General features: G+C 43.0%; 1 protein-coding gene across 28 annotated transcripts in view; it reads right to left on the bottom strand.

Annotated features, from left to right (window-relative positions):
* neb (nebulin) overlaps positions 1-26,314 on the bottom strand; it is a 286,658-nt gene that overhangs the window by 141,210 nt on the left and 119,134 nt on the right. For all 28 annotated transcript variants that reach the window (XM_078227934.1, XM_078227935.1, XM_078227937.1 and 25 more), the window contains exons 56-74: positions 25,719-25,922; positions 24,001-24,105; positions 23,806-23,913; positions 23,254-23,565; positions 20,560-20,763; positions 20,365-20,469; positions 19,047-19,154; positions 18,621-18,932; positions 15,278-15,481; positions 15,082-15,186; positions 13,610-13,717; positions 13,161-13,472; positions 9,987-10,190; positions 7,003-7,107; positions 6,798-6,905; positions 6,361-6,672; positions 4,023-4,226; positions 1,840-1,944; positions 501-608 (exon numbers count right to left, since the gene is read on the bottom strand). In XM_078227934.1, the coding sequence (XP_078084060.1) occupies positions 501-608; positions 1,840-1,944; positions 4,023-4,226; positions 6,361-6,672; positions 6,798-6,905; positions 7,003-7,107; positions 9,987-10,190; positions 13,161-13,472; positions 13,610-13,717; positions 15,082-15,186; positions 15,278-15,481; positions 18,621-18,932; positions 19,047-19,154; positions 20,365-20,469; positions 20,560-20,763; positions 23,254-23,565; positions 23,806-23,913; positions 24,001-24,105; positions 25,719-25,922 (3,333 nt within the window). The remainder of the gene's footprint in view (positions 1-500; positions 609-1,839; positions 1,945-4,022; positions 4,227-6,360; positions 6,673-6,797; positions 6,906-7,002; positions 7,108-9,986; positions 10,191-13,160; positions 13,473-13,609; positions 13,718-15,081; positions 15,187-15,277; positions 15,482-18,620; positions 18,933-19,046; positions 19,155-20,364; positions 20,470-20,559; positions 20,764-23,253; positions 23,566-23,805; positions 23,914-24,000; positions 24,106-25,718; positions 25,923-26,314) is intronic.

Genomic DNA, 26,314 nt, shown 5'->3' with positions numbered 1-26,314 from the left:
ACCCACCCCACCCCCCCACCCCCTACTGGCGAGGTTCACATTCCAGCCTCTGTATTGCTCAGAGTGCCATAAATTACCATGACTTACCTCGCTGAAAAAAACAGGTGAGAAAACTTCATATTTTCTTGCTCATTTTACACTTAGAAAATTTTGAGAAAATTCCACCCATCTGGTCTCATTCACCACCCTTCTCAGTCCTTCCTCTGTTTATTTCCTAATACTTAAATCTTATTGATTAAGGAGATACCCTGTTGCTTGCACTGTTCACTCAGTTGCCAGATGTCCTGTTCCCTTCACTGGAAACCCCCCATTATCAGCTTTCACCTTCGATAACCTACAGGGCATGTATTTTAGCTGAATGATCTGGAGCAAGTCTAAATGTGTACACAGTCTAATGCTCTGCAACAGTAGGATTTGGCCTTTAATTTATGAATGGAAAGGTTACTTAAGCAACATTCTCAGAAATTAATTGCATCAGATAACTGCATGCGCACACTTACGTCACTAGCAATGTCTCTGGAAGCTTTTGCAGCCTTGATTGAGATGGCATCATTCCTTAGATCATATCCATCTTTCTTAGATTCTTCCCAATTGAGTTTATATAATTTCTATGCAGCATGGAAGAGGAATGAGGAAACATCGGTTAAAAGTTAGGCACAGATAGAAAGCCATTGTGAACTCAAAAATCATTTACCTCACCACCACTCCCACCAAGACAACAGTCTCCCCCGTCGCCATATTCTGCACCCTATACTTTCTTTCTCCCCTATGCACTTTATGAATGATATGTTTTGTCTGTATAGTGCGCAAGAAACAATACTTTTCACTCTATCCAGTACATGTGACAATAATAAATCAAATCAACACTCCCCAAGTCCCTCCATTTGATATCACTTAACCATTTGGACACCAAAACATTATTTACCATATTTCTGAATTTCCAGAGGATCGAACATCCTAAAACTTTAGAAAAAGCAAGCTTTAGCATAAGTTTAATAAGCGAGTTTTGTGATTTCATTGTAATTTACATTGGAGTAAAACTCTACTAGCCCCTCCATGCAACCTTCCCAAATGGCCTCTTCTGCATTCTAGGGATTCTGTGAAATGCCTTTTGGAAACCCCATCCCAGGGGTGGTATGGTGGCAGTGGTTAGCACTGCTGCCTCACAGTGCTAAGGACCCAGGTTCGATTCCCAGCTTGGGTCACTGTCTGTGCGGAGTCTCCATGTTCTCCCTGTGTCTGCGTGGGTTTCCTCCCACTGTCCAAAAGACGTGTTGATTAGGTGCATTGGCCATGCTAAATTCTCCCTCAGTGTACCCGAACAGGTGCCGGAGTGTGGCAACTGGGGGAATTTCACAGTAACTTCATTGCAGTGTTAATGTAAGCCTTACTTGTGACTAATAAATAAACTTTACTTTACTCAAGGAGTGTTTAATAAGCTGTTAGGAAGGCCTCAAAATATCAAGAGGAGGGAAATAAGCCAGTATTTCCTGCTTGATTACTATCCAGTGACATCACTGAGGATTGTGTCACTTCTTAGGTAACACCCTCAGCAACACAGACAAATACTGGTGAAATACATTTACATCGTCCACAAACTAACAAGGCACTCTGACCACTCTGTTTGTCAAATGAATTAAAAACACCTCGCAGGAGGCTCCCAGATGTAAAAAGTATTTCAGTTGTGACCTCAGTCTCTACAGTTACGCAGGAGCGTGTGCATAGTCTTTGCCATAAGAGTTACAAATCAAGACGCAAATAAAAGTGAAGAAGAAAATGGAAACCACGATCGTTGTGTGCCACTCACTAACTGAGAAAGGAATACTGTATATTTCTTACCGAACTGATGTTGGCAGAGTTCTGTTTGGACAACACCATCTCGGGCGTATCATTTGGAAGATGAATGATGAGCTTGTCATTCTCCCAGGCGCTACGGTACAGACGCTGAGGAGTGGGGAAAGAACGTTTATTCTTCCAATAATGAGCTGACAAAATTTAATGCTTGTTTTAACATGTGCGGCAAGCTTTCACATCATTATTTCCTATGAACAGCCATTGTCAGCCTCGACCTAAACAATATTATTGCAGCCACCCTTTCTAACCATTTACCAATTGAAGTAGGCAGGTAAGTAATGTGCCATAATTCACAAGGGATTATAGGCAAATCTCTCTGTGAGAGAGAGACAATTGGAGCACCACCCCATATCAAGCACGCGGCAGGTGAAATTGTAAAGGAAACAAAGAATATTTAATAAGAAGTCCAAATGAATATTATCGTGAATGTCATAGCTTTCATGTCCTATCGATATTTCAAATGAGCTCTTCACAGAGCAGCTGAAATGCTTCTATCTCTTTCACCGGTTTTGGTTGACGCTGCAAGAGAAGTGGCGGCAAAATCATGAAGATGGTGCTTGCCAATGTCTTAACCTTATCCCAAATACAACCTCTGAGAATGGATTTCCCTTACAGGAAGGGAGAAGGTAAACCAAGGTGTTGGAAAATAGAAAGATACTTTGATCTATGTTCCTAAATATTTATATTATACATATAGAATATCAAATGTGTCGATCTAATAGAACATATAGAACAGTACAGCACAGGAACAGGCCCTTTGGCCCACGATCTTGTGCCAATCATAATGCCAAATTCAACTAATCCCTTCTGCCTGCCCTCGGTCCATATCCCTCTATTCCGAGTACATTCATGTGCTTATCTAGAAGCCCCTTAAATGCCCTAATGTATATACTACATATGAATTTACATAATGGGTGGAATGTTACTGGCATGTCCGCCCAAGGTTCATACGATCCTGACCGAGGCCAGCGGAGAATGCCGTTCTCTGAGCCTTGCCCGTCCCCGGAATCGGGGTGGGCGTGCTGGTAAAATTCTGCCCATTATCTTTAATGACCCCATGACACCCCAAGAACCTTGTCACCTATGGAATACTTTTGATGTATTGATCACTGTTGTAATGTAGGAAATGTGACAACCTATTGGCGCAGTGAGGTCACACAAACAGTAATGTGATAAAGACCAGATAATCTGCCCTGTTGGCCGAGGGTTGAATATTGGCCCAAAGCACCAGGGAATCTTCCCCTGCTCTCCTTTGAAATAATGCCATGTGAGCTTTCACATCTGACTGAGAGAGGGTGGGGACTCTGTCCAACATTTCATCTGAGAAAGAGCACTTAAAGATTACTTCAGGACTGAGACTAAAGTGTCAGCCAAGATTGTTGTGCTCAAGTCCCTGGAAGTGGTTTTGAACCCACAACCTTCAGACTCAAAAGCAAAAGTGTTACCAACTCTCTATGCAATTCTGGGGGCCTACACTCAAATCGGTGGAATTTAAATTTTCTTTAGAAATGCCTGTAATTCTAAAGAAAAATACTCTAATATCTGAGAGGCTGACTCATGTCCGTTCAAAGGATTTATCCAATAATTATAGTCATTGTTAGGATTGCACAATTTGTGTCCTCTAATCACGGTGGCACAGTGGGTTAGCACTGCTGCCTCACAGCGCCAGAGACCCGGGTTTGATTCCTGGCTTGGGTCACTGTCTGTGTGGAGTTTGCACGTTCTCCCCATGTCTGCGTGGGTTTCCTCCGGGTGCTCCAGTTTCCTCCCACAGTCCAAAGATGTGCAGATTAGGTTGATTGGCCATGGTAAATTGACCCTAGTTTCGGGGGGATTAGCAGGGTAAATATGTGGGGTTCCGGGAATAGGATGGGATTGTTGTCGGTACAGGCTCGATGGGCCAAATGGCCTCCTTCTGTACTGTTGGGGGTCTATGATTCAATGATAATGATATAACAAGAATCTGTTAACAGTTTTGCAATAGAACATATTTTTTTGCCTAAAAGTAAAATATTCTACAATTGGGATACGAATGTCCTGAAAAGATTCATATTTAATCATCATAAGCAGCAATGGATGCTTAATTGATAACATTTTGTTCGAACGCTGTTGTAGTTTTATGTCTGTTTTGTCATCCCAGACGAAAGAAAAATCCACAATGTGCTTACATCACTCAGTAGATCCGAGTTGATTTTAGCCTGGACCAGGACGGGCAGGTCGACAATGCTGGTGAACTTGAGCTTATCTGGTGGTTGACGGTAGTGACGCTCACTGAGAATCTCCTGGGCTTTCTGCACTTTCTTAACATCCAGAGAACCATTGGGCATCCAGCCACAGCCACGGATCCATTCCATATCAGCCTTGTACAGCAACTGCAAAGGATAGGAGCAAACCATCAAACCACAGTCAATTCTGAACAAGCTGGATTGCCGTTATTAACATGCTCGTGACAAACACAGAATTGTTATCTATTCATTTACATGATGTGGGCATCACTGGCTGGGCCAGCATTCATTGCCCATTCCTGAGAATATTAAAGAATCGTCTGCATTGCTGTGGGTCTGGAGTCACATGTAGGCTAGACTGGGCAAGGACGGCAGATTGCCCTCCCTAAAGTACATTACTGAACCAGATGGGTTTTTCTGACAATCAACAATGGTTTAATGGTCATCATTAGATTTAAATCCAGATTTTTTATTAAATTCAAATTTAACCGCCTGCGGTAGTGGGATTTAAACCCAGGCCCCAGATCTTGCCCTGGGTGTCTGGAGAACTAGCCAGGTGACAATACCACTATGCCACTGCTTCAGGACCATGAGTTAAAATACCACAGCCCCGTGAGTTAAAATACCACAGGCCCATGAGTTAAAATACCACAGGCCCGTGTGTTAAAAACCCACAGGCCCAAGAGTTAAAATACCACAGGCCCATGAGTTAAAATACCGCAGGTCTAATTTTTGGAATTTCAAACTGGCTCAGCGTTAAAATCAGGCTAAATGCGTCGGTTTTAACAATGATGGAAGTAAAAATGTAGATGTGCCAGAGAAGGGTGTGGATGAATAGTCAAATATAGCTATAGAAAAGTATTTGTTTCTGAAAAAGTAACAGACCCAAAATTAGTAATAATAGCTCCACCACCAATCTTTCAATTCTCTTCAGATATGTAAGTTGTTCTGTGGGACTGGACAATAGTTAATTTGACATTATTGTTCACGTAGGAAGAGAAGGATAAACCAGAGAGCCAAAGACCAGTTAGTCTGATGTCAACTGTGAACTCTCAGAATCCATAATAATTTGTGGTAAAATTAATGAGTATTCAGAAGTGTACAGGTCGGCCACGGACATGAGTTTATTAAAGGCAAGTAGCATTTGACAAATTTAATTGAGTTCACATTGTAAGTTGAATGAAGTAGCTGCCATGTAAATACATTTATGGAATGCATCTCTTAGGAGGTGCGTTCTAAGGTTCAGGCATATGGCACAAATTGAAATGTAGTAACACGGAAGAAAAGTTGGTTGCTGCATGGGAAATAGAGGGTTAAAATAAATGGATGTTGAATGGATTGGGAAGAATTTGGAAGTCGTGTTCCACAGGGGTCGGTGTTGGGTTCACCTTTATAATCCACATTGATAAATGATTTTGACTTGGCCATAAGGTGCATGAGAGCCAAAGGTGCTATGATAAAACTGTAGTGGATTTGGCAAACATAATTTTAGGAGTAAATGGGAAGACCAATGGGATGGCAGGTGCAATTTAATAGAGAGCTATGCAACAATGCACTTAAGCATACATGAAGAATCATCAGAATAATGCCAGTTAAAAGGACAGTGTAAAAGGTTGAGACTATTTCTATTGTAACAAAGGAGGCGATATTGGTTTCGATATGGAAAATAAGGATAGACTATTTCCTCTGGTGCGGAGTCCGTGATGATGGGTCAATTTAAAATTGCCACTAAGAAAGTGAGGAGACAGATTAGGGAAATGTCATTACTTAAGAGAGTTGTTGAGCATGGGGGGCACTTTGACACAAGGGCCGAAATGTTACTGGCCGGCCCGCCCAGCATGGGAATTGGAGCGGGCAAGGGGCAGACAATGGGAAGGTCCATTAATCTTGGGCGGGATTTTAGGTTTTGGGATGAGTGAGGCCGTAAAATCCTGCCCATAGAACGGTTGAGGTAAAGATCAATGGATCTTTTAAAAGCAATTTGGTAAATATTTGAAGCTGAGGAAAGAGCTAGAGAGAGAGAGAGAGAGAATATGGGACTCTTTGGATTGATCTAGTAAAGGGTCAACATACCAATACCACTATGCCACTGCTTCAGGACCATGAATTAAAATACCTCTTTAATTCTATTGTATCAGAAAATGTATAGTCCTTGAGGTACAATAATGTTGGCTCTTCTTTTAGTTCCATTTGCAGTGCTTTTTGTTACATGTTGTAAAACTACCATATAATTTAATTTTATGTTTAATAGTATGAAGAAAGAAGAATGAGAGGTACTCACGTCACTCTGCAGATCATAGGCCTTCCTTGCCTGGATCACATCAGTCTGGTCTGGCAGACAGGTCCACTGATGCAAGTAACGTCTGTAGTCAATGTCACTGACCAGGGTCTGGCATTTCTTGGCCAACAGGATGTCCAGCATGTCGGCTGGCATGTTGAACTTGGTCTTTGTTTTCTCAAAATCCTTCTTGTACTCCCTGTCGCTCTGAATCTTGGCTACATGCATGGACCAAACCATCTTGGGGTCATCCTGAATGTCACGGCATCCAACATGGTGGCCAAGCTGCTTGCGGTAGGCTGCCGTGTACTTGTACTGATTGCGAAGAAAGATGATAATTTTACCTTTAGCAGTTTTTGTGGAACCGGCAGCAGTTATTTTAACATCTGGCTTGCAAATAGAATGAGCAATGTGCAAGTTGGTTGATACACTTCTCTTACCATACTTGCGATGTCTCGGGAAGCCTTTGCAGCCCTAATGGGAATAGCATCAACCCGCAAGTCATAACCTTTTCGTTTGTAGTCCTCCCAATCTTGGTGATACAGTTTCTAAAACGGACAAAGAAAAGTGGGTTTACGTCAGTTTTTGCTTCTGACCTCTTAGTAGAATCGTATCTCAATCGTTTCCGTCACAGAGATTTCATACCTGGCTGACATTGGCAGAGTTGGCCTTAGCCAGAATAATTTCGGGAGTATCTGGCATGACATGAATATTGAGTTTATCCTTTTCCCAAGCTTCAGTGTACAAGTGCTGTGAAAAAAACAAGGAATGAGACGGATGATTATATATTCCGAGCATCAGTACAACAGCTTTAGTTTTCGTCAAAGAGCTGAGGTTTCTGCAGATGTTTGGCAAACTATTCTGGGCCAAAATGTCTCCTTTCTGACTGACAGGAGAGAAATTCCACTTATATGCTTCCAAATTGCAATCTGCAACCCAATGTTCAAAAGTCAAAGATTTGAGCTGAGATGTGGGGCAATATCTACATGATATGCTTCTTAGAATCATAGAATCATAGAATCATAGAAACCCTACAGTGCAGAAGGAGGCCATTCGGCCCATCGAGTCTGCACCGACCACAATCCCACCCAGGCCCTACCCCCACATATTTACCCGCTAATCCCTCTAACCTATGCATCCCAGGACTCTAAGGGGCAATTTTTAACCTGGTCTATCAACCTAACCCGCACATCTTTGGACATCTTAAAATACATAAAATATTTTTAAGATATCAAAAGTCACGGGACGATAAAAATTCCTCATGTGATAGCCTCTTGCCAAGTCACAATTTTGTTCTGCCCGTCCAATGCTAAATTACACAAAGCAATACCTAATCGACTTACTTTGGAATACTCATCTCCTTGGATGCCATTGCAAGCCTCCCAAAGGTAAGTGGTGTTGCTTCACCTTGCTTCTCCATCGTCTCGCTGACCTGGCCTCAACACAAGCCTCAACATCCTTCTTCCTTCTCAGCCTTGTCAATCAGCCCCGGCTGTCCCACTTCCTTTGCTGCTGCAACCTCTAAAACTTACTGTCACCTGTTGGTTTCCCTCGCGCGCTCTCTCTCAAACCCTGCCCCACTCCTCCCCACCCGCAGCTCTCATAGAATCATAAAATCCCTACAGTACAGAAGGAGGCCATTCAACCCTTCAAGTCTGCACCCACACTCCGGCAGAGGATCCCACCCAGGCCCCTTTTCCTGCAACCCCACATATTTACCCCGTTAATCCCCCTAAACCTATACATCTTTGGATACTAAGGGCAAATTTAGCATGGCCAATCCTGCTAACCTACACATCTTTAGACACTAAGGGGCAATTTAGATTGGTCAACCCACTTAAGCTGCACATCTTTGGACTTTCTTGTTCCTCATAGAATCCTAGAGTGCAGAAGGAGGCCATTCGGCCTATCGAGTGTGCACCGACCACAATCCCACCCAGGCTCTATCCCCATAACCCCATGCATTTACCCTAGCTAGTCCCCCTGACACTAAGGAGCAATTTAGCATGGCCAATCCACCTCACCGTCCCACCTTTGGACCGTGGGAGGAAACCGGAAGAAACCCATGCAGACACGGGGAGAATGTGCAAACTCCACACAGACAGTGACCCAAGCCAGGAATCGAACCCTGAGCCACATTCCGGCTACTCCATGTTTAACAAAATTACCAGGGCCTTTAGGCCCATTTCTCTGATATCCCCCCCATTTTGAGCCTCTGTCTCACACCCTCCTGTAGCCTCTGAAAAATGTCTTAAAACCCTGCTCCATCCCATCTGTTGCTTTAACCTAGATCCAGCTCCATTCCAGGCCAGAATTTCCTCTTTTAAAAAAAATCCTACCTCTTCTAAGCCCCTTCTGCTCCCATCCTGACGCCCTGTTTTCTTTCTTTCTTTGAGTACTGTGACCACTTCAAATTATTTGGCTATCCCTGATCAGCTGTCTGGCCTGTCAATTTAGACAAAGCCATGAGTGAATTTACTTTGGGGCATAAATATCATGATACATCCAAGTGGGACCTTTACAGCTGAGCCTATTAACTATTGTTAGGCCGAGGGAGATGATTGGTGGGCACTTGGTCACATCTTGTGGATTCATCCATTAAGGAAGATACATATTGTGGTACTGCTTGCCTCATATGGGAAGGGCCACCTGAAAGATGATTGTTTTTAGTCCACCTTGGCCCCCTGAAAGAGTGGCTAACAATAAAAGAAACTCAAGCCCAGACCTCCTCCCAAAGGCGTTCCCACCCCTGCCAACTTTGTGGCAGTTTGCCGACTTTCACTGGGAGTGGGAGTTTACAGCCTCGCTCATCTCAAAACCGTAAAATCCCGCCCGAGGCCAACGGACCTTTCCATAGTCCGCCCCTCGCCTGCTCCAATCCTGTGGTGAACTGGATGGTAAAATACCGGCTGGGATGTCTACATACCAGAGAATACATTGAGTCTCTGTGAGGTTGTGAACAAGGGGCTTCTTATGTTGAAAGTTCTAACCGTAGACTCTACCCCTTCCTAAAGCACTGTTCTTGTAAGAGGCATTTAAAGGGTGATTCCTGTACAAGGCCCTATTCTATTTCATCAATTTACATAGAACTTATGACACAAAAACAGGTATTTGGCTCGACATCCTTTATTCTCCACACCAGCCTCCTCCCATCCTATTCCACCTAACGCTATCAGCAAATCCTTCGGTGTCTTTCGCCTTCACACTCGCATCTTTATCTGACTGCCATTTCAATGGGAGGGTTGGAACCAAATAAATCTGGGTTCTAGTTTAGTCATTCTGCTGTAATCTCATCAAAGCATGTGCCAGAAGGGCTATCGATCTTTATTTCTTGCTTAGAAATATTGATGTTAGATTTCCTGGAATTTCACTGGCATTGAAATGACATTGCCAGATAGCAATATAGGTAATGTCTTAAAGATTTCTCAATAGCCTAATGTCTCCACTAAAACAGCAGGCAACCTGATTACAGAAGAATTTTGTACAATTCATCCCACAATTCCAAAGACGTTAAAGTGCTATTTGTTTTTTCATTTCATTATTACCTAAAAGATTTTTTTTCAGGTCAACGCGCCCTGAAATGGGAAAAAAAGGATCTGCTTTTATCAATAATCCATGATGTTACTTACTTTATTGAGATGTTGAGCGTTGTTCTTGGCTAAAACCAGGTCAAGGGAATCAAGAATGCTTGTAAACTTGAGGGTGCTCGGGGGTTGGCGATAACTTTTTTCACTCAGGATCTCTCCAGCTTTCTTAGCCTTCAGAACATCCAGAGAGCCAGAGGGACTCCATCCAACGCCACGAAGCCATTCCAAATCACATTTGTACGACAGCTGGGGGCATAAGAGTTGTTTTGTTTAGGACGATGAGGAGAAGCACATTACACAGGCAGTTGAAGGAGAACGACGCACAAGTTTCAAGTTGAAGGAGTTCGAGATCCACATGCTGGGTGCTCGGTCTAAAGTCGCCTCAGCTGCACCGAGTGTTGTGCGTTAGTCTTGTCACAATCAGGTAACAAATTTGGCATCTAACTATGCAAGCAACTTTTTGTATGTCATTTTTCACACTGATACGTCACAAAAGGTTCAAACATCACTGCTGGCAGTGTTAGCAGGTGTAACCATTTCTCTGTCCATTGTTTTAATGGAGTGTAAAACCATTTGAATCTGTGTCTGGCAAACCAAAATTTGCGCCTCAGTCTCCTTTACTGTGCCTGGCCCAGCCTCTGACGCACACAATAGGCTGAATTTTTCCAGCCCTTTGTATAGGGGCTGGAAGGTGGAACAGCAGGTAATAGAGCGGCACGGTGGCACAGTGGTTAGCACTGCTGCCTCACAGCGCCAGGGACTTGGGTTCGATTCACGGCTTGGGTCACTGTCTGTGTGGAGATTGCACATTCTCCTCGTGACTGCGTGCGTTTCCTCCGGGTGCTCCGGTTTCCTCCCACAGTCCAAAGATGTGCGGGTTAGGTGGATTGGCCATGGTAAATTGCCCCTTAGTGTCAGGGGGACAAGCTGGGGTAAATACAGAGGGTTATGGGGATTGGGCCTGGGTGGGATTGTGGTCGGTGCAGACTCAGTGGGCTGAATGGCCTCCTTCTGCACTGTAAGGATTCTATATTGCAGTGGATGGTATGGAGAGGGGAGCCCAATGTCCTCCCACCACCATGGTATACTGCAATGAGTGGACAACTGAGCACCTCAATTAAGGCCCACTTGACATCCCCTGTGGGCATTTTGTCCACATTTGCAGGGCCATATGAAACTGCCAAATAAACACCGGATGCCCCCAGGGGTCCTCCTCACAGAGGGGTGCCGTGGCAGCAATGGCTGCCCTTGCACCTAGCTCACCGCTGCCACAATAAGTGCCCTCAGCCCCACCACTCAATCACCAAGGCCTGCCCCACTAATTCCACATGGGAATGTACCAGCCTTTAAGCAGGCCTCAGGCATCCTCTTGCACCTACTGCAGCCTGACCATCGGCAGCAGTGTTGCTGAGTTGCTGGCCCTCTGATTGGGCTGGTAGCTATTGGAGGAGGGGTTTGGAGGGGTGGGCCAGAATCCACAGTGGGACAGTAGCCCTGACAGCAGCCTGTTAACCATTCACTGCTGGCAGATTGTTGGCCCAGCATCCTGCTGCCCACCTGAGCAGTGACAGCCCTGGTGCTTGGGCTTCAGGTTAGATGTCAGGATCTGCATCTTTTCCCAAAGAATAACGAAACTCTGGAATAAATTGTTAACTTTATAGAATCCCTACAGTGCAGAAGGAGGCCATTTGGCCCACTGCGTCTGCACTAACTCCACGACAGGGGATCTTACCGAGGACCATCCTGTCCTATCCCCGTAACCCCATATATTTATCCCACTAATCCCCCTAATCTACACATTTCGGGACACTAAAGGACAATTTAGCGTGGCCAATCCATCTAACCTGCGCATCTTTAGATGATGGGAGAAAACTGGAGCACCCGGAGGAAACCCACACAGACAGGGGGAGAACATGCAAACTCCACACAGTCACCCAAGGCTAGAATCGAACCCGAATCTCTGGTGCAATGAGGCAGCAGTGCTAACCACTGTGCCGCCTTCTGCAATGGACACCAACTCACTGGAATCCCTTCAAATTGAGAACTGAATCTGTTTCTGGAAGGGCTGAGATCATCTCAAAGGAAAGTTAGATGCTGCATAGAATTATCAGACTTGGACTGATCCTCTGACAAAGATTGAAGCTTTTTTGTGCTGAACCAAAAGCTCGGAATCAACTTCAACTGAGATAATGAAACAAACTAGGATGTCAATCAAAATAGATCAGCCATGATCATCTTGAATGGCAGAGTAGCCTCAAGAGACTGAATAGCCAACTCTTGCTTCTATTTCTTACAATCTTATGACAAAAAGCGCCATGAATTTTGAATAATGAGCTATAAATGCTGATCTTGATTGATGACAATTTGGTAATCAGACACCTGATCGATGAGAAATAGATGTCTTTGAACACGAAAACTGTAACTTGCACTTCTCTCCAAATGTTTACACTGATGGAGCCAAGTTTCAGTCCAAACTGCACACCATTGAGACATGGAACTACATCACCATTCCTTCGCTGGTTCGAAATCCGGGACCTCCACTCCTAGCATCACTTGGGTCTATGCCTTCACCTCATGGTCTGCAGCAGTTTAAGAAGTTGGTTCACCAAAACTTCAACTTTCATCAGAAGATGACTTTTGCCCCGATAATTCTACGACGCATCTAACTTTCTTTGGAGGTTATCCCTGCCCTGCCATAAACAGGTCCAGCTCTCACTTTGAAGGGATTGTGGCCAGTTTTTGGCCATTGCACAACTCACAATTAGGGACGGGCAACAAATGCTGGCCTTTCTCGCAAAGCTCACATCCCATGAAGGAATAAAGAAAGATAAAATTTATCAACCCAAAGATATGAATAAAAGAACATGGGCAGGGTTTTCCGACCTCGCTCGTCCTGAAACCATAAAGTCCCGCCCGAGGTCAACGGACATTCCCATTGTCCGCCTCCCACCCACTCAGATTCCCGTGGCAGGCAGGAATGTTAAAATTCCGGCCTATGTATTTTAATGAATTACTAAATTAATGTGAACAAATTGATTACGGAATCAGTTCTGTGAATTTAGAATTTGACTCAAATCTTTACAATTTCATCTACCCATTCAACGGCCAATTTAACTACATTCCCACACTTTTAATTCTTTGATTATAATGATGGTTATTTATGAAATTTGACATCTTCTCAAGAATTCTAAGTTAAATTTTTAGGTAGGTACTTACATCGCTCTGCAGGTCATAGGCCTTCTTTGCCTGGATCACGTCATTCTGGTCTGGCAGACAGGTCCATTGGTGTAGGTAATGTCTGTAATCAATGTCGCTGACCAGGGTCTGGCATTTCTTGGCCAACAGGATGTCCAGCATGTCGGCTGGCATGTTGAACTTGGTCTTTGTTTTTTCAAAGTCCTTCTTGTACTCCCTGTCGCTCTGAATTTTGGCTACGTGCATGGACCAAACCATCTTGGGGTCATCCTGAATGTTGCGGCATCCAACATGGTGGCCGAGCTGCTTGCGGTAGGCTGTTTTATATTTGTACTAAAGCCAGGATCAAACAAATCGTGTTATATTGAGTCAGCATGTTTAACTTTGTGAAATTGTGTTCTGACAATTTTAAGAATGGGTAAAGACATCACCATCTGGAATTTTCTAACTCAAAATAGAGGTCCACTTACATCACTGGCAATATCTCGGGATGCTTTCGCTGCCTTGATTGAGATGGCGTCAGGACGTAAGTTGTAGCCCTTCTTCTTATCCTCCTCCATACCAAGTCTGTACAGTTTCTATGAGGAAAGGAACAATATTCATAACCTGGTTCAAAACAAAAAAGGATTCCTAATGTGTTCCTATTTTCATCATTAGCCAAAGTGTGGGGGAGAGATCCATCAGCTTACTGATGGCGGAAGGTAGCGATCTCATCCCTTGTTAAAAGGCAGGAAGAGTTAGAATGGTTCAGGTGCTTCTGTGGTTCCCAACTTGATTCACCCTATGACCAAACCTGCTTTCGTCATAGGTGTCCCCCACTGTGAGTGCGCACACATGCACGCACTTGCACACACACACCTCCCCTCCATCACCTACCAAGCTCATCCCTGGTCAAGGATCATAACATGTCAGAAAGACATGACACATTTTGGTACAAGGAGTGAGTAAGGGATAAGCGGACTAAAGGATGTGCAAGAATAGTTGAGTTGGGAGCCTTTGTACATAAATTGCTAAATGTGGCAGGACAAGTTGAGAAACTGGTTCCTAACACTTGTGTTTCCCTGGATTTTAAAAATAGAGGCATAGAGTTCAAGGGTTAGGAAGTTATGACTAAAATTCATAAAACACTGATCATGCCTCATTTGGATTCTTGTTTCCTGGGCAGGATGTGAAGGCTTTAGGGAGAGTGCAGAAAAGGTTTACAAGAATGGTTCCAGAGATGAGGCGTTTCAGTTAAGAACAAGTTAGAGAAGCTGACATTGTTTCCTTGGATCGAGAGAAAGTTGGGAGCACATTTGATGGAAATATTCAAAATCATGATGGACCCAGACAGCGAGAGACTATTCCCATTGACGGAGGGATTAGGAACCAGGGAACACTGATTTAAGATGAATAAGAAAAGAACCAACATGTGGGAAAAGAAAACTATTCTGCGAATGGTTTGGATCTGGAACGTACTGCTCGAGAATGTGGTGGAGGCAATTTCAATCCTGAAAAGAGAATTGGAAAAGATACTGAAGAGGAATAACATTTCTGGGTCCTGCAGAAATGTTTGGGGGGGTGGGGAGTGACTAGCTGAACTGTTCTTGCACAGAGTGACAGACCAAATGGCTTCATCCTTCGCCGTAATGGTAACCATTTTGTGATTCAACTTCCTGGTCAAGATCCACACGGAGAGACAATAAAGGTAATCAGCTACCTTCTACTGTAGAACTTCAGTGGCCTCAACCAGGGTAACTTTCAGGTGTCCCCAGTTACATTGCCCCTGTAGCCTGGGAAGTTATGGCCTGAGACTTTTCCAGATCTTTTATCCCTCCTGTTGCGAATTCTATTCTTTACTACTTGGCTGTCTATTGAATTTTCAGCCTGTGATTGGTCCTGTAAGTGCAATAAAACCTCACACAGCAAGTATGTACCATTTCAAAACGCCTCAAACACTTACATCACTGCAGCTGATCTGGTTCTGTTTTGCTAATATTATCTCTGGCGTATCTGGCATGACGTGAATTGTAGTCTTGTCCGCTTCCCAGGCTTCGACGTATGCATGCTAGCGGGAAAAAAAAACAGATACAAAGATTAGCACTTTGATGGGTTAACATTCAAAGAATACTTCTCATTAGCCAAATAAACAATCCTACCTTGTTCATAATATGTGCGTTATTCTTTGCCAGGGCCATATCCATGGAGTCAATCTGGCTGGTGAACTTAAACTTGGATGGGTGCTGACGGTAATTGCTGTCACTCAGGATCTCTCCAGCTTTTTTCACTTTCGCCACATCTAGTGAGCCCAAGGGAGACCATCCAACACCCTTTAGCCACCCAAGGTCAGATTTGTATAGATTCTGGAAGACAATGAAAAGTTCTTACTGCTTACGTGACGTTTACCATTGATATAGTAGATGTTCTAAGGTAATTCCCATTCATCCAGTATGAGTACAACTGAGATCATTAATAATCTGGCATAAAGCAAAATTTCAATATAACAGCAAGACGAATTGCTGTGAGTTGAAGAAGCAATGTTGGCCAGCACAATTTGAGAATCTCTTGCTGTCTTTGCTAATGACAATGGGATCATCAATACCACCTGAACTGGGCTAAAGGTAGACAAGTCTCCTGGCCCTGATGGAATGCATCCCAGGGTACTAAAAGTGATGACGGGAGAAATAGCAAATGCACTAGTGGTAATTTACCAAAATTCGCTGGACTCTGGGGTGGTTCCCGCAGATTGGAAAACAGCAGATGTGACGCCACTGTTTAAAAAAGGAGGTAGACAAAAGGCGGGTAACTATAGGCTGGTTAGCTTAACTTCTGTAGTAGGGAAAATGCTTGAATCTATCATCAAGGAAGAAATAGCGAGACATCTGAATATAAATTGTCCCATTGGTAAGACGGTTCATGAAGGGAAGGTCATATCTGATTAATTTGGTGGAATTCTTTGAGAACATTGCATGTGCAGCGGACAATGGGGAACCTGTGGATGTGGTGCATCTGGATTTTCAGAAGGCATTTGACAAGGTGCCGCACCAAATACTGCTGCATAAGGTAAAGGTGCACAGTGTTACGGATAGTCTATTAGCATGGACAGAAAGCAAAGAGCGGGGGTAAATGGGTGTTTTTCTGGTTGGTGATCAGTGACTAGTGGTGTGCCTCAGGGATCAGTGTTGGGATCGCAATTGTTTACGATTTACATAGATGATTTGGAGTTGGGGACCAAGCGTAGTGTGTCAAAATTTGCAGATGACACTAAGATGAGTGACAGAGCAAAGTGTGCAGAGGACGCTGAAAGTCTGCAAAGGGATATAGATAGTCTAAGTGAGTGGGCGAGGGTCTAACAGATGGAGTACAATGTTGGTAAATGTGAGGTCATCCATTTTGGTAGGAATAACAGCAAAATGGACTATTATTTAAATGGTAAAAAATTGCAACATGTTGCTGTGCAGAGGGACCTGGGTGTCCTTGTGCAAGAATCACAAGGAGTTGGTTTGCAGGTGCAGCAGGTAATTAAGACGGCAAATGGAATTTTGTCCTTCATTGCTAGAGGGATGGAGTTTAAAAACAGCGAGGTTATGTTGCAGCTGTATAAGTGCTGGTGAGGCCACACTTGGAGTACTGCGTACAGTTCTGGTCTCCTTACTTGAGAAAGGATATACTGGCACAGGAGGGGGTGCAGAGGAGATTCACTAGGTTGATTCCTAAGTTGAGAGGGTAGACTTATGAGGAGAGACTGAGTAGACTAGGGCTATACTCATTGGAATTCAGAAGAATGAGGGGAGATATTAAAGAAACATACAAGATACTGAAGGGAATAGATAAGATAGAAGCAGGGAAGTTGTTTCCACTTGCAGGTGAAACTAAAACTAGGGAGCATGGCCTCAAAATAAGGGGAAGCAGATTTAGGACTGAGTTGAGGAGCAACTTCTTTACACAAAAGGTTGTGAATCTGTGGAATTCCCTGACCAGTGAAGCAGTTGAGGCTACCTCATTGAATGTTTTTAAGGCAAGGATAGATAAATTTTTGAACAGTAAAGGAATTAAGGCATATGGTGAGCGGGCGGGTAAATGGAACTGAGTCCACGAAAAGATCAGCCATGATCTTAGTGAATGGCGGAGCAGGCTCGAGGGGCCAGATGGCCTACTCCTGCTCCTAGTTCTTATGTTCTTATGTCAGAAGAAGCCTCGATTTAACTTCTCATCAAAAAAGGTAACACTCGCTCAGTGCTGTGCTGGATTGTCAGCCAAGTTAATTACTCAGATCATGGAAAGTTCCTCAAAGAAAATGAACTTCTGATTTAGAGAGGATGGTGCAACTGTGTTTAGGAGGTATTAATCTGCAAATCCCAACGTTAATCTTTTTACATTGTAACATCTTACACAACCTTTTATTCACTTATGGGATGTAAGCGTCACTGGTTCGGCGAGCACTTTTGCCCATCCCTAGTTGCTCTTGAGAAGGTGGTGGTGAACTGCCTTCTTGAAACCTGCAGTCCCTGAGTTGTAGGTACACCCAATGTGCTGTTAGGGAGGTAGTTTCAGGATTTTGACCCAGCGACAGTGAAGGAACGTCGATACATTTCCAAGTCAGTATGATGTGTAACTTGGAGGGGAACCTCCAGGTAGTGGTGTTCCCAGGTATCTACTGTGGTTGTCGTTCTAGATGGTAACAGTCGTGGGTTTACAAGGTGCTGCCTGAAGAACCTTGGTGAGTTATTGCATTGCATAGTGTAGATGGTACACATGGCTCCCATTGTGCATCAGTGGCAGAGAGATTGAATGTACGTGGAAGGGGTACCAATCAAATGGGCTGATTTGTACTGGATGATGCTGAGCTTCTTCAGTGTTTGGAGGTATACTCATTCAGGCAAGTGGAGAGCGCAACCACACAAACATGTCATGATTTAGCTCCTTCCTTAAAATTGAAAATGTATAATCATAACTAATCCTATTCATCCTGTAAACAAGGTAACGTTTTCAAACAAAGTTCGTAAGGCGTAAAGTTCTCTTTTAAATAAAATGAAATATTGAATTGGGTGTAGAATGTAAAAAAGGGATCTGGGTTCATATTAGTAAAGGTTTCTTTCACTTACATAGTGACCAGAGGGTAACATACTCACAGAATGTAATATTATAACACTAGCAATTGGATTTTTGTCGCATTTTAAACACATATAACAAAAAAAGAGTTAGCTCAGTTTGCTAGATGGCCAAAGTGTGGACAATGACATGGGTTTGATTGCCTCTCTGGCTGAGGTAGACTTAGGTTTTGCCTCCTTACTCTGCCCCTAAGGGTGGAAGGCAGCAGCAAACCACCAATGATATAGATGAAATATTCACCATTCGCATTCATATCTTTGATATAATGGTCAACTGACCAAATCCACATCCTTGTGTTCAGGGTTAAAGACAATAGCACTCCTCAAATTTTCTGACAAGTGTCTCAAGAATTTTCAACAGTATTTTTTACATTTTTGACGAGGTACTCACATCGCTCTGCAGATCATAGGCCTTCCTTGCCTGGATCACATCAGTCTGGTCTGGCAGACAGGTCCACTGATGCAAGTAACGTCTGTAGTCAATGTCACTGACCAGGGTCTGGCATTTCTTGGCCAACAGGATGTCCAGCATGTCGGCTGGCATGTTGAACTTGGTCTTTGTTTTCTCAAAGTCCTTCTTGTACTCCCTGTCACTCTGAATCTTGGCTACATGCATGGACCAAACCATCTTGGGGTCATCCTGAATGTTGCGGCATCCAACATGGTGGCCGAGCTGCTTGCGGTAGGCTGTTTTATATTTGTACTAAAGCAGAGATCAAATTATGCTTCGTTTATCATCAAGTTTAAATTCTAAGAGTACAAGTATCAAAAATGTTAATATAGAATTCTCTGATTCAAAGTAGAAAGGTCCACTTACATCACTGGCAATATCTCGGGATGCTCTCGCTGCCTTGATTGAGATGGCGTCAGGACGTAAGTTGTAGCCCTTCTTCTTATCCTCCTCCATACCAAGTCTGTACAGTTTCTACGGGGGAAGAAATAATATTCATAGCACCAGGTTCAAAACAAAGTGGGATTCCCAGTGAGTCCTTCATTTCACCAAAGTGTGAGGTCCAGAATCTTACTGGTGATTCTAGCTCGAGATCCCATTCTAAACCACAGGTAAGAAGACGCTACCATGGTTCGGATAAGCACTAATAGCTCCCGAACAGTGGTGCCTGCCTTCACCCGCTCTTCGGAGGCAAAGACAACAAAGACTGCTCCCCCCAGCAACCATGCTCATCACTAACTAAGATAAAGGAAGGAATTAGCAAAGCATAGCTAGGAAGAACAATGGGAGGCAGAGACATAGCCTCAACACTTGAAGATCTGACTAGAAGAATGAAGGAAGAATCTCACAGAAACCTGTAAAATTCTAATAGGATTAGACAGGGTAGATACAGAAAGGATGTTCCCAATGGTAAGGGAGCTCCAAGGGGAGTCCAGAACCAGAGGTCACAATCTAAGGATACGGGGTAAACCATTTGGGACTTTAAATGGAGCAGGATTGAGAGAGATAGATTGATTTGTTCCCTCTATTCATTAAATTTACACAGCCCTATGTGATGCTTGGCTGTTGCCGATGCCCAAAGCCACCTGGAGCAAATTTCCACATCCCCACCCCACATTAGCAAGACTGCCTCTTGACGGAGATAGAAACACTACCAGAAACCCAACTGAGAATTGCTAAACAGGCTTTTGGACTCTGCGGCAGTAAGTTGATGGGATTGCAGAAAGCCCACTCCAACACAGTTCTGGCAACAGAACTTCCACCAAAATTTGGATGGTTCAGCTTTGTCACTGAGCAGAAGAGATTGCTACCAAAGTAAGGCAAGGCAAAAACGCTCCAAGTTTTCACATTTCAGATCTTTCAGTCCTCCTGTTGTAAACTATATACCAATTGAGTGTTAATTGTCTAGAGGTAGTGGGTATCAACTGGAGAGTTACCTGTGCACATGCATATATACAAGAGTGGGTTGAAAAGTGGGTTCTTTTTTGTCAGAGGCACATGGTATGCAAATCTGTGCAATAAAACATGGAAGTGACTAAAGACTAGGCTCTGGCATTCTTATCTTCGACAACCTGACTGTCTACTGTGTTTTCAGCCAGCTTCCATTAAGAGGATTGGTCCTGTTTGTGCAATGAAGCCTCACACAGCAAGTACGTACCATTTCAAAATGCCCTCAAACACTTACATCACTGCAGCTGATCTGGTTCTGTTTTGCTAATATTATCTCTGGCGTATCTGGCATGACGTGAATTGTAGTCTTGTCCGCTTCCCAGGCTTCGACGTATGCATGCTAGCGGGAAAAAAAACAGATACAAAGATTAGCACTTTGATGGGTTAACATTCAAAGAATACTTCTCATTAGCCAAATAAACAATCCTACCTTGTTCATAATATGTGCGTTATTCTTTGCCAGGGCCATATCCATGGAGTCAATCTGGCTGGTGAACTTAAACTTGGATGGGTGCTGACGGTAATTGCTGTCACTCAGGATCTCTCCAGCTTTTTTCACTTTCGCCACATCTAGTGAGCCCAAGGGAGACCATCCAACACCCTTTAGCCACCCAAGGTCAGATTTGTATAGATTCTGGAAGACAATGAAAAGTTCTTACTGCTAACGTGACGCTTACCATTGATATAGAAGATGCTCTAATGTAATTCCCATTCATCCAGCATGAGTACAACTGAGATCATTAATAATCTGGCCATAGAACAGATTGTTATGAAAAATCAATTCTCATAAACCTTTTGATATGACAATGAAAGACCTGCATTTGTATAACAGCTGATTACATTTTTGAATGTACTTTGCTAAACGACAACTATTGTTTTGTGAGCAAGTGTGACAGCCAATTTTGGAGAGAGCAAGAGCACAGTAAGAGTGGCAAGCTAAAATGTGTTTGATGTGTGTGAGGAACCAATTTGAGAACTTCCTGTTGTTCTTTGATAATAATGATGGGATTGTCAGCTAAACTGTCAGAATGAGCCTCGGCTTAATGCCTCATCGGAAAGATGACACTTCCTCAGTACTGCGCTGGTCTGATAGCCCAGGTTAATAGCTCAGGTCATGGTAAGTTGCTCAAACTACACCATCTTCTGCTTTAGAGAGAAGTGTGTAACTGAGCCCAAGGGGGCATTAATCTGTGGATGCCAAGTCAACTTTTTTTAATATTGTAATGTCTTACACAGCCGTGGTGTACTTCACGATTTCGCTCTTTCTTTTTATTTTAAAATTATTTTTTAAAATCGGAAATAATCCTCTTTATCCAAACAAAACAAAATAACATTTTCAAGTGAAATTCAAAAGAAGGTGCTTTTCTTGTAGGTAAAATTAAATATCAATTTGGGGGAAAAATTCAAAAAGAATATCTTGGTTTCTTTCATTTACTCTTGGTGATCAGAGGGAAATGTACCTACTGTATGAAATACCGTAGCACTGGCTTTAGGATCGCGGTCGCAGTTTGGTAATAAGACAATGCAATATGATTTGGTCACAGGCTATTGAGAAAACAGGCTTAAAGCGCCAATCACTTTGAGGAGGTCTTGTGGTGCAGTGTGTAGTGTCCCTGCCTCTGAGCTATAAGCTCTGAGTTTGTGACCCACCCCAAAACATGATGGCTGAGGAAGGTGTGTTCATAATACAGTCAACAAGTTGAATATCAACTTGTAAAACCCCTCGGGCGTGCCAGTGGCAAGTGGTAAGAGCAAGAGGGACTCCGGGTCAGCCATGCTTGATGTGGAGTGGCACCCCTCAAGCTATTAACCTCTGGTGACAGACTAGTGACTTGTTCCAGGAAAACCCAGCTTTGGAAACAGATGAAAGCCTGCCTTCTGTACCACCAGGTGTGTGAAGGGAAAAAACAACAACGACCAGGTACTTCCACATCATGTTGTTGCTTAAAATAGGTTAATTTACATCTGATTCATTCTGAAATTGTTGGAGAACGTTTCCTTCACTTTATTCTAAGAATGTTCAGTTATTAGCAGACAAAAGTCTAAGTAGGGTTTTGGTTGTATTATAAGCTTTCTTTGGCTGTAAATTCATATGTTAATACTAAACTGAGTGATGTTCCAGGATTACTGAAGCAGAATTTTGAACTCATCCCCATTTAAAAAAACTATTTGGCCAAAACTTCAGTTTATCTATCTTTATTACAACAGTCATAGAATCCCTACAGTGCAGAAGGAGGCAATTCAGCCCATCGAGTCTGCATCGACCACAATTCCACCCAGTCCAAATCCCCGTAGCCTCACGTATATACTCTGCTGGTCCCCCTGACACTAAGGGGCAATTTATCATGGCCACTCAACCTAACCCACACATTTTTGGACTGTGGGAGGAAACCGGAGCACCCGGAGGAAACCCACGCAGACACAAGGAGAATGTGCAAACTCCACACAGACAGTGACCCAAGCCGGGAATCGAACCCGGGTCCCTGGTGCTGTGAGGCAGCAGTGCTAGCCACTGTGCTACCATGCTGGCAACAGAACCTTGATTAAAAGGAGGGCTATTATCCATCTTTGCTGACCAATCTTTCGAGATTTCAACCAAGGTGTCATATTTTGATGAGATTCTCTGATTACTCTGCAAGTCACAGGCTTCGTTGTCTGGATCACATTGTCCTGGTCTGGCAAACATGGCTACTGTCTGGGAAATGTAATCTAGCCTATTTCTCTGAACAGGATCTGGTATTTCTTGAGCAGTAGGAAGCCAATGAAAACATAACTTAGAATAAATATTCACTATGTGCATTTATATATTTGATACGATGGTCAACCGAACCAAATGGACATCCTTGTAAATTCTTGATTAAACAGGCATTCCCCAACATTAGGATTTTCTGACCAACTTCACCGCAAGTTTCAAAGGTATTTTTACATTGTTAGGTAGGCACCCCATTACTCTGCAAATCATAATCCTTCTTTGGCAGGATCACATTGTAGAATATCCCTGTCGAATATTCTCATAAAAAAACAAAAGAATGCAAGTGAAGAGTGCTCACGACCCAGGAAGCTAACTAATTTTCTGTCAGTAACATGCAAGTGCAATGCATACCATTTATTATCATGTACTCACATCGCTCTGCAGATCATAGGCCTTCCTTGCCTGGATCACATCAGTCTGGTCTGGCAGACAGGTCCACTGGTGCAAGTAACGTCTGTAGTCAATGTCACTGACCAGGGTCTGGCATTTCTTGGCCAACAGGATGTCCAGCATGTCGGCTGGCATGTTGAACTTGGTCTTTGTTTTCTCAAAGTCTTTCTTGTACTCCCTGTCACTTTGAATCTTGGCTACATGCATGGACCAAACCATCTTGGGGTCATCCTGAATGTTGCGGCACCCAACATGGTGACCGAGCTGTTTGCGGTAGGCTGTTTTGTATTTGTACTGTCGAAAAAAAATGTCATGACCAGTTTACACATCAAGGGTGGAATTTTCCGGCCACGCTGGCCTAAAAGCTGGAAATTCCCGCCCAACTGTCAATGGGGGTTTCACCTTGTCTGCAACCTGCCCGCTAAAATTCCAGTGGCGGGCAAGATAGGAGAATTCTGGCCCAAGTCTTTTAAAATTACTGCAATACAGGTAAAGGAAAAGTCTACACTAAAGTTATAACAAAAGGAAACTTACATCGCTGGCAATATCTCTTGAGGCTTTAGCAGCTTTAATGGAGATAGCATCGGGGCGTAGGTCATATCCTTTCTTCTTTGATTCTTCCAGCGCAAGTCGATATTGTTTCTAGATGTTAAAATTATCAGTAAGTACAGGGTTACATTGGAATCGATTAAAAAGCTGGGTCATTAAAAATGAATTTTCCACACTTACCTCGCTATAATTTATTTTGTTCTGGCTTGCTAACAAAATCTCCGGTGTGTCTGGCATGATGTGGATATTCAGCTTGTCCTTCTCCCATGCTTCGGTGTATAAACGCTGCAAAGAGATTTTATTAATGAAAAAGGTTTAATGCAGTGATCCCAAGAAAACATTTCTAAATAATTTGCCAATTAACTTATTCACGTGACACATTTTTCACACACACTTAACGGCCTGAATTGTTTAGGATGGCAAGAGCTCCGCCCCTGATCTCCAAAGAATCGGAGGCGAACACATCTCTCCCCCCACTCCAGTCGCCCCACTGCCATGTTATGTTCATACGGGCTTAGTCTAAAAACTAGGGCCGGACCTTTCAGGAGAGATGTCAGGAAGCACTTCTACACACAAAGGGTAGTAGAGGTTTGGAACTCTCTTCCACAAATGGCAGCTGATGCTTGATCAGCTGCTATCTTTAAGTCTGAGATAATTTTTGGTTAAGCAAAAGGTATTAATCAGCCAGACCTGACTGTTTACTCAATACCACTTCCCTGGAAATTGTAACTTTCCCGAATTCCTCTCTCCTTCCATTTCCTGATTTACAGCTATTTCTGGAAGTTATTGGTGTCCTCTCTCAAGAAGATAGATGTAAAATATCTGTTTAATTCAACTGCATAGCCCTACTTTCCATGACCAAGTTACACTTTCTAGAAGACCAGTGCTCTCTTGTTAACTCTACTTTGTTTAAATATCTGTAGAAATTCTTACTGTCCACCTTTACATTACTAGCTTCTTTCTCTCGTACTCTAGTTTTTCCTTCCTTATCAATCTTTTTGTCATTCTTTGATGTTCGTTATAATCTTTCCAATCTTCTGACCTATAACTTGTTTTTGCACAAATATATGCTTTTTCTTTAAATTTAATGTGACCACAGAAGAAGGATCCTTTCCTTGCAATTTCTCTTTTTCACTGCAATGTGTCTATTCTGCATATTCTGAATTATCCCTTTAAATGTCTGCCACAGGACATCTGTTGATCTATCACTTAAGCACGTTTTCCAGTTCGCTCTACCTAACTCCACTTTCATGCCTTCATGGTTGCCCTTATAAGTTAAAAAAAAATAGTCTTGGACACACTCTTCTCTCCCTCAAACTGAATGTAAAATTCAATCATATTATGGATCGCTATTACCAAGGAGTGTCGTCACTATGTGGTTATCAATTAATCCTATCTCATTGCACAATTTCAGGTCTAGTACAGCCTGCCCTCTAATTAATTTCAGAATGTTCTGTACCCAGAAACTATCCTGAACACCTCATCTACGGTACCTTTGTCCATCTGATTTATCCAATCTATACCTAGTTTGAAACCACCCATTATTATCGCAGTATCTATCTGAAAAAGTCCCATTATCTCTTCTTCTATACTCTGGCGTACTGTGTAGTTACAATTAGGGGGCTGTACAACACTCCCCAAAGTGACTTATTGCCTCTATCATTTCTCGTCTCAACCCAAACTGCTTCCACATCCTGGTTTCCTAAACGTAGATCGCCCCTCTCTAATGTGTTAATAACATCATTAATTAACAGAGCCGCCCCTCCACCTTTTTTTCAACTTCCTGTCATTCCTGAATATCTTGTATCCTTCAATATTCAGGTACCAATCTTTGCCATCCTGCAGCCATGTCTTTGTAATGACTATCCAGATCATACTTGTTCATTTGCACACTTTACCTGGTTAAGAGTTTTTGAATTATGCTTTGCCAGCTCCAGGGGCATGGAGTCACTCAAACTGGTGAACTTGAAATTGCTCGGAGGCTGACGGTAATTTTTCTCGCTTAGGATTTCGCTGGCTTTTTTGGCCTTTTCAACATCCAGGGATCCACTAGGGGTCCAGCCAATGCCTTTCAGCCACTGAAGATCAGACTTGTATTGGATCTGTGTTACACAAACAAAATCATCTAAGGTTACATCGTAAAACATTTCCCAGTGACATTAATAATTGCGGTCTAAGATGGTTTTACTGCCTAGTCTACGAAAGTAACTCATATGACTTATTCCAAGATCATTTTTGTTACATTAGAAGCTTTCATTTAACACTGATTTTGCAATCTACTGAGTAGCATTGTGAGAAAGAGATCAGGTTACAAACACACTTGGATCTTTTCTCGGAATCATTGTCCGCATGTTGTTCTGTCACAAGCTATTGAAAAATTTAATGATATTATTTGACACTTCACTGGTAACTCTTATATTCTGCAGTATGAGAAAGATAGCGATCCCACAATATTGGGCAGGAAGTTTTAGCTGAAGTAAGCTTGACAATTTTA

The sequence above is a fragment of the Mustelus asterias genome, chromosome 14, assembly GCF_964213995.1.
Source record: "Mustelus asterias chromosome 14, sMusAst1.hap1.1, whole genome shotgun sequence".
Lineage (NCBI taxonomy): Eukaryota > Metazoa > Chordata > Chondrichthyes > Carcharhiniformes > Triakidae > Mustelus > Mustelus asterias.
This window is presented reverse-complemented; position numbering and strand designations above follow the sequence as displayed.